The 8,505-nt window shown below is 30.7% G+C and overlaps 1 protein-coding gene across 2 annotated transcripts; it reads right to left on the bottom strand.

Moving 5' to 3' along the window:
* Positions 1-754: 754 nt before the first annotated feature.
* Positions 755-3,008, bottom strand: LOC108468921 (uncharacterized). Of its 2 annotated transcripts, none has more exons than XM_017769787.2 (3): positions 2,299-3,008; positions 1,335-1,520; positions 755-1,251 (listed from the first exon to the last, which is right to left on the bottom strand). In XM_017769787.2, exons 1-3 carry the CDS (start codon positions 2,872-2,874, stop codon positions 955-957), a joined length of 1,059 nt encoding a protein of 352 aa, XP_017625276.1. In that variant the 5' UTR covers positions 2,875-3,008; the 3' UTR covers positions 755-954. The 2 variants fall into 2 exon arrangements, with proteins under 2 accessions (XP_017625276.1, XP_017625277.1); XM_017769788.2 differs by having other exon boundaries at positions 755-1,248.
* Between the last annotated feature and the right edge of the window lie 5,497 nt (positions 3,009-8,505).

Below are 8,505 nucleotides of genomic sequence, written 5' to 3'. Positions count from 1 at the left end.
AACTAGTCCACAAGCTCACATTACTCGAAAAAATTAAATTATTTTTAAAAAATAAAAATATAAGGACTAATTTTAACAAGTGGAAAACATAGAAAAACTTCGTTAAAAGAGATGAAAAAGGAAGGATAACAAGAGGGAGAAGTAGGAGAGAATAGAAAATAAAGAAAAAAAAGGAAAGCTAAAAAAAATAAAAGAAAAAAAATTAAATTGCTCAAAACGAAAAAACATGAGACTGATTGTATAAATTAACCTGAATTTTTTTGTTTGAAATGAGGATTTAACGTGCGATATCAACTTACCGTTACACTATTAACGGCAATTAGTGGTTCAGTGGCTAAAGTGTTACAAAGCAATAACGTAAGTGACTAAAACGTAATATGAGATAAACAAAAGTAACAATTTTAGTAGTTTACCCTAAATATAATTACTTTTGATTTTTTTGAAAATGAATAAATATAATTGTTGGTTGTTTCTGTTCTTAAGGGCGTATCTACCCTTTTTGGAGATGACAATTTATGCATAAATACAGAAACTAAAATCAAAATAAAGAAAGAAAACGTATTTAAGATGTACTGATGTTACATTAAATTTTTTTTCAAGTTTATTTATACTTAAATTTAAATTTAAAATTTGATGTTAATGTAATATAATAAAGATTGTTTTAATTATATATTTATCAAAATTATTATTTAATAGTATCAATGTGTGGTTAAAACCAATATATATGCTGATACAGAGTGTATGTAGAAAGGTATTTTTAGCACCATTAGTGTATATTATATTTGATAACAAAAGATTCAACAGTTGTGTTAATACACAACTTGTTGATATAGAGTTTAGTTCTAATAGCCAGAATCAAATTCCGGTAAACTCAAATATATATAAAAGAGGGTGGAAATGGTGATTTTGTTCATATTCATTGACGCAGCAGCTGGGGCAGGGGCAGACATGGTTCTATGAAGAAGTGATAGTGCAGGTGCTGTTATATTTTTGGGTTCGGTGTTTCTTGTCGTATTTGTCATCAAGGACTACTAAACATTCAGCTTGGTGATGGAACCTAGGCTTTATAAGGTTCCATACAACTCGAAAATTGGAGCTCAGCTTCAAACGAATCACTAGTGGCAATCCCATTCCCGACTCCAGCAAGTCCTGCATGTTTCTCCCTGCGCCATACATCGGTTTACTTCGTGTTCCCACCGATAGCTGGAACCTTGATGGACTCGAACTCTGTGCATATAGCTTTCGTCCCTGCTAGTTGGATTCATATATTGAAAACAACAATTAAACAAAAAGCAAAAGATAAAAAAATTCAATTGGAGGACTTGATTACGTACGTGTGAGATAGCGAAAGGCAGGCGGCCGAAGAATAAATCCATGGTTGGAGGATGGATGTGGAGACCGAAGAGCTTTGATTTATTTTCAACGAGCAGGTCCACAGAACAGTTGCAGGTTAGAATCTTGGTTGTAACACCTGAGCCGTCCACTCCTTCCCCTAGTCCGAATTCACCTACTCTTGCCACCTGCATTGCCAATCCAAGCATCGTGTGATAGTCTATACTTTATTACACTTTTCTCTTCATTCTAATAGACTTCACAATTTTTTTTTTTATATCTTTATATAGCTTCACAGAGCTGCTCCGAAGTTTGAGGGTACTGAGAATTCTCTTTTTCCCTTGAATTAATAATAGGAAATATTCAAATCCACCATCTATTGTGATCCCTACAAGCAACTTGCAAGTTAGGGCCTTAGGATCCATCATTGAGCTTGATGCTTGGTTCTAGTGGGCAAGGGTTCATGGTTAAATACAAACAGTTGATTTTAGGCCCTATTGGGATGAAGTCTAGCAACCCATCATCTTCAGGTTCTTTGCGTTTTTTTTTCTTGGGAAAGAAGGCTCTTGCCTCTTTGATTTCTTGAAAGCAAAACAAAAATAACAAAAAAATAATAAAAATAGTATGAGAGACAGAAGACTACCTTCTTGCATAGAATTGCCTGAAAATATGCATTTTAAAAGATCATATGGCTATGAAATGCAAATTTTCTTGTAAAATTACTCTCTTAATGCGAGTTTCCTTTTGGTCTTTTCGCTTAAAACAAATGTTTAATTGGTAACAGTATTGTAACTCATCGTGTCCAGCAGCAACAACCCAACATTAGAGTTGGTATTGGAGCATTATAAACTATGCTCTGTTCCAATTTATGTACAAGTCTCTGAAATTAATTGAGTAAACTTGTGGGTACTTGCTTTTAGTTTTGAAGCAAAAATAGAGGGAGCAAGAGAAGACCAATATACATACCTTAACAGAAATCTTAGGAGGTGGTGGCTTCGTAGCAATGTAGAACACAAGCAATGCAAATCCCAAGCTCAACACAAGCCTCCAACATATTTGTAAAGAAATCCAGGCACAAGAATTAGAGCTTCTAAAAGAACAATACCTCCACCACCACCCTTTTTTCTTCCCATAAAACCCTTGTCCTTCATCATCATCATTGTCATCATCATCATCATCATTTTGATCACCCTTACCGACCCCATGGTCGATAATAATGAGGCGGTTGAATCCTCCTTTGTGATCGGCAGCAGCGACGATGCTTTTGTCATGCAAGAAGGAGTTGTTGGATCCACGAGAGGAAGAGTAACGGGAAAGGGTGAAGCGAGAAACGTCGGGGTTCTTGGTGAGGATGGCTGATTCGGAGGGTGTGGGGGAGTGGAAATGCAGGGTGACGGCGGATTGGTCTTCGTTGGTGGGGTTGCGGATATGATCGGCACTGTTTGCATGGGAGATGGTGGAAGGGCTTTGAACGTAGTATGCACATGGATAGGCGTGGAACATCAACGCTTCTTGGTCTTCATGATGACTGTACGTTTCCATCCTCTTCAACTAGAGAGAGAGACTATTACTACTGCACATGGAAATCAGAGAGAAACATGCATTTATATTATTCATCAGAATATGGACAGAAAAGAACCGGATTTATTCAATTATGTTTGATTTTTTTATTTCATTTTCTTAGATATAGATTTTGTATTTTATTTTATATATTGATTATAGCTAGGGAGCCATGTAGGGCCCCTTTTGCCTACCTCCACAAATTAAAAAAGAAAAAAAGAAAAAATTCATTTTCAATTAAACTTTTCCAAAAATTTTAAGTTCATCTCTTATTCAAAATTAATAAAATAAATAACTTAATTGTTTATACCAATGATTTACCTTAATTGTGAAGAAACAAGTTAGATAACTAATAGGCATGATTTTGTTTCTTTCTTGATTTTAATTGAAGCAATTACTGTAAATTTGCAATTTATTAAAAATAAATAATGAAATTAAAAGGATCCTACATTCCAAGATAGGCTTTTGGACTAATTGCTTTGCACCGAATTGTCTCAAAATCTCAATCATTTTACATCCTAGGAATGATAACAAAGTAAGCACGCTTTTGCACTGTCTTTCATTTTTATTCTTAATTAATTTTTTTTAAACTATCCTAATTTCCTTTTTCCATTCAAAAAGAAAATTTTCAACAAAAAGGAAAAAAAAAAGTTGACGTAGAAGAATATTATACTATATTTATGGAGAACAGCAAAACACTAGTGCACACAGCACACTCATAATTACATTGTTATAATGATGACTGTGTGTGTGTGCGCGCGCTCATTAATTCACACTCCAACCAAACAAGTAATGTACACCGTATTCCTTCAAAGATACTATACTGTATATATACTTTGCTGCTTGTATCTCATCATTCATATAAGAGAGAGATGGAAAGAGATTTGGAATAAAGGATGAAAAATGGCTTGCTTTGCAAGGCATGATAAATTGTTATACAAGCATAACTGGGTTTGAATATAAATAGGGTTATGATGAAAGATCATTAAAGTGATCCTAGTTAGTGAGAAGAAGATTAGAAAGTGGGAATGGGATCGGAGAGCAGCTTTTGGTTTTATGAGATGCCAAAAGTAACAGCGCATACTCCCCTTCTCACTATCCTTGCATCATCATCATCACCAAGCAGGTGCCCCCATTCTTTTCATTATTAATTATTTATTTATTATTTTCTTCATCATTTCGCTGCCCTCTCCTGTAAATAATTTACCATTGATGTGTGTGAATTTTCCAACATTAACAAACGAAAAATGAAAACCCTTTTGGCAGATATATTTCGAAAGAGAAAGAGGCCGGTTGGGTGTTGAATTTTACCTGCCCATGAAACTTAATATTATTCAAGGTATGCTATGATTTTTTTAAAATTTCGCTAATATAAAATACAACATTTATAAATATAAGTTAAGATATAAGTCACAAGTACAATTATAAATGCGTGTTTAACAAACTATAATAATTTATAGAATCAATTAAAATAATACACAATGAACGAAAAATTGTATAAAACTTAAAAGAAATCAGACAAAATCAACATAGAGCCTTTAAGATCTAATGTACAAACTTCAATTTTGTACAATTATATTTATGATAATTAATTTTAATTTAATTTTTATAAATCATTAACTTTGTTATCGTCGACATCATTTTAAGCTTATTTATTGCATATATACAAAAAAATAGTTATCCGACATAAAAGTAAGTGGATTTATTTTATTAAATATGTACAACTGAATTAAAATAAAATTTATATAAATTTCATCTATAAAATTAAATTAAAATCAAATTTATATTAGTTCAATGATATTAAATCAAAGTTTAATTTTGATTTTTATCCCTAGTTAATTCCTATCCTAAGAATCCATCTTCCCAAGTAAGTAACATTAGCCATATATCCCTTTTCTTTGTTGTTTTTTTTTTTCTTGAAGGATTTTTGAAGCCCTTAAATTTTTTAAAAGAATAAATTAAGCTTTTATATTTATTTTTCACTTAAGTAAATTCTTGAATAATAAAATTTCAATCAATTAAATTTTTGACCGTTAAAGTTAACTGAATGTTAAAGTTAACGGTCAATTATTAAAAAATGGTTTCCTTTTTAGGTTATTTTCACCATTTATCACACCAAAATTGTGCCACATGGTGAAAACTTTATATTTAAAATTATCAAAACGTATAAAAAAATTAAAACTAGAAGCATTATAAAAATTTATTAAAAATATAGAAAATTATAAAATTTATTGACAAAAATATATAAAATATCAAAATAAAAATAATATTAAAATATTTTTTAAAAATTATATAAATTATAAAAATATATAAATTTAAAACTGTAAAAATTATATAAAATATTTAAAATATAGATAATTATTAAAAATAATAATAAAATTTATAAAATATTATAAAAAGCATAAAATTATAAAACAAATTAAAAATATATGAAAAAATTACAGAAATCATTTTTTTCATTTGCACACTAACCATCTTAACACTACATAACTCTTAAAAATTAAAACATATTTATTTGATCTTTGAAGCTATCTACTATGAACCCTTGTCCATCATTAATGACAGAAGAGTGTTTTGAGATGCAAACTAAGGAAAAAGGAAAACCCCTTTGGAAGATATATTTCAAAATAGAATTTGAAATGTATTTAAATTTTACTTGGCGATGAATCTTAATGTTATATGTTGAAAAGTATGAAACTAGTAATTTGGTGTTAGAAGGAGTGTCCATTTCCTAGCCACCAAATCTATGTGGAGACAGTTTCTATATTTAAGGTGTTGACAATTTATTTAACGAATTATATGAGCTATGATGAATATATGGGCGATATCTAGCCCATCAATGAAGATTATATCACTTGGATAAACATATTTTGGAGATTGGATTGAATCCAATCACCCTTATCTAATCCATTGAATCAAGAAAGTTGGATTGAATTGAATCACTCAAGACTTAGCTCCCAAGAATCCTTATTTACCTTGTTTATTATTATATTGTGTTAAGTTTATATAGTGGTTGTTTTATAGGGATTGTGATAGATCTTCTCTATGTTAGAAAGTCTGTAACAAATCTATATAATTGAAAGACTTGTATAGGTTTATGTACCTAAAATTAAGAGTACTAAATCTGTTCGAGTGAGGAACTATATTTTGTAAGTGCATATTGATAGTAAAGCCTTTATGTTTGGGTTTTGCTTGTCGAATTCACAACGGGTGAATTTAGTGGTGAGAGTATCGAGTTTTCAAGTTACAAATGTAAGGAAATTGCCACAGGGTGTGATAGATTAGGATCACTTGTAATTGTTGAATAGAGTGGATATTTCTAATTGAGCTAGCCTCTGCAACCATAAGGAAACCGAACTGCATAAATAACTTTTTGTTTTCATTTGTTTACTGTTTCGCATTTGGTGGCAAAGGAAGTGCGCACTTCCTTGGCACCACTTCACTAGTGTAGTTTGTTTCTTAGCAACTATTTCATTTCATCATTATACATGATTTTTTTTTCTATTCAATGTATAATGTAATGTAGATTTCTTTTTGAAAGTTTCACTAATATAAGATAATACAATTACAAATACAAGACATGGTACAAATTGCATATACAAGTAACATGTTCAACCAATTACAATGGTATGTAGAATCAACCAATACAATGTATAGTGGATGACGAATTGGAAAAAGCCAAAAAAAATCCAAAAAGAAACTGGACAAAACCCATAGAAAGCATATACACATGGTGGAAGAGTGACCTACACATCACAAATGCAAATGATAGGACTTGAACTGGGGCTTCAAAGTCTAATGTAGGAACTTCAAATTTGTGCAATTATATATATGATATTTAATTTTGATTCAGTTACCATAAAACATTAACTTTGTTATCTTGTGGCGTTATTTTGAGCTTACTTATTACATACACAAGATATATGTATATATATACTTGACATAAACGTAACTGAATCTATTTATTTTACTAAATATGAGCAACTTAATTAATATAAAAATTTATATAAATTTCATCTATAAAATTAAATCAAAAGTTCATGTGTACAATCTTGATGTATTTATTCCTAGTTTATTTTGTTAGTGCCAACTTTATCACCCACTGTTAATGCCAATTGGAAATTGAAGGAAACTTGCAAGTATTATAACTTACCATATTTCGTTGGTATATTATTTTACCAAATCTACTTGGGTCTTATCTTGAGTGAATCGTGAGAATTATTAAAAGCTTATTACTGAAGTCAAATGTGCAAGATTCAAGTCAAGTAAGGATTGGTTTGGAGACTTTCAATATAATCCAAGTTCCCAAAATAGAAGATTTCATCTTCAAGGAGATTGATGCCTAAAAGATCTCTACCTTTGTGAAGGGTATTGAAGACTTGTTTTTGTCGTTACTTTAGTGAAATTAATTTATTGTAATCGATTGTAATTTAACAAGCCTAATTAACTCTTATATAAGCACGATTTATTTAGGTTAAAAATGAAAAAAGAAAGAAAGAATGAAAGAAAGCACTATACTTGTTCATATAGGTATTGTTTTACTAAGTGCAAATTGTAAGTAAACTAAATAGAGCCCACTAATTTACATCTAAACTTTCAATAGGGAAGTCTTAGAAGGGAAGTTATCTAGATTGAGTATAGGAGTGAGGTTGCTACTTGGTGAGTGAGTTGGACTTATATCACAGCTTGTACTTATTGAGCATAGTGTATTAACTCTTTCGATAAAATTTCGTAGACGTGTGAAGTTTTTGTATTGTCCAAAGAAACTTTTGGTGCACATCTCTATATTTTTCCTACTAGTAGTCACTTGGTTTAGTTGCAATTGAACGTATAGTTGAAAATTTTTGGCAAGCAATAATCAACAAACTTTCACATTTCTATCCTATAAATCCATGTCCTAGTTTACTTCCAAGTTAATTTAAATTTCTAGTCCCCATATGAAACAATCTGATTTTTTAGATGGTTCGTGTTAATCAATTTAGGGTTGGAATAGTATTTCGAGTTGATCTGAGAGTTTCATACTTTACCCACAATAAATAATGAGGACAAGATGTCAACATATACTCTTTTTTTTCTAAATTGAACATGAGCGTGCAATGTTTATACAATTTTTTTTGAAAGAAAAATTCATTAATTCATTCGATGAATAAGACCATACAATTGGGGGGGGGGAATAACAAACACCTGTCATAGGTGGTGAAAGACAAGCTCTATCAACACAACAAATGTTTTAGCCTCAGCATCAAATGAACATTATGTCATGTTGACAATTGGCTCTATCACAACTAAAGCACAAAATATTTGGAATGATTGCAAGCACTTAATACGATAAAGAAATCAACCTCAGTGTTCCAAAGCGGTAGGTAAAAATTGGAAAAAGAACCAAGCATCCACCAAGCTAGAGAAGACAACGACAAAACCATCCCTAAAATAATTTGCAAAAGCAATACTATATGCATAAGCAAGACAAAAAAAAAACGTGTTACAAGAGTAGACAAAAACTTTTAAAAGTGAAGACTTATTAAATAAACAAAGACAAACAAAAAAATGTAAAATTTAAGACAATACTGGTCCAAACCATTTTGTGAAATCATTTATTATTCTAAAAGACTT

This window comes from Gossypium arboreum, chromosome 8, assembly GCF_025698485.1.
Source record: "Gossypium arboreum isolate Shixiya-1 chromosome 8, ASM2569848v2, whole genome shotgun sequence".
Taxonomy (NCBI): domain Eukaryota; kingdom Viridiplantae; phylum Streptophyta; class Magnoliopsida; order Malvales; family Malvaceae; genus Gossypium; species Gossypium arboreum.
The sequence above is the reverse complement of the archived record's forward strand: the minus strand, read 5'-3'. Positions and strand labels throughout refer to the sequence as shown.

What these genes read in the sequence shown, in the direction of transcription:
- LOC108468921 (XM_017769787.2), bottom strand. Translation starts at nt 2,874, where the DNA reads ATGGAAACGTACAGTCATCATGAAGACCAAGAAGCGTTGATGTTCCAC. An exon ending in CTCCTAAGATTTCTGTTAAG is followed by an intron (nt 1,521 to 2,298) that starts GTATGTATATTG and finishes TTGGCAATGCAG; the next exon opens with GTGGCAAGAGTAGGTGAATT. An exon ending in TGCCTTTCGCTATCTCACAC is followed by an intron (nt 1,252 to 1,334) that starts GTACGTAATCAA and finishes GAATCCAACTAG; the next exon opens with CAGGGACGAAAGCTATATGC.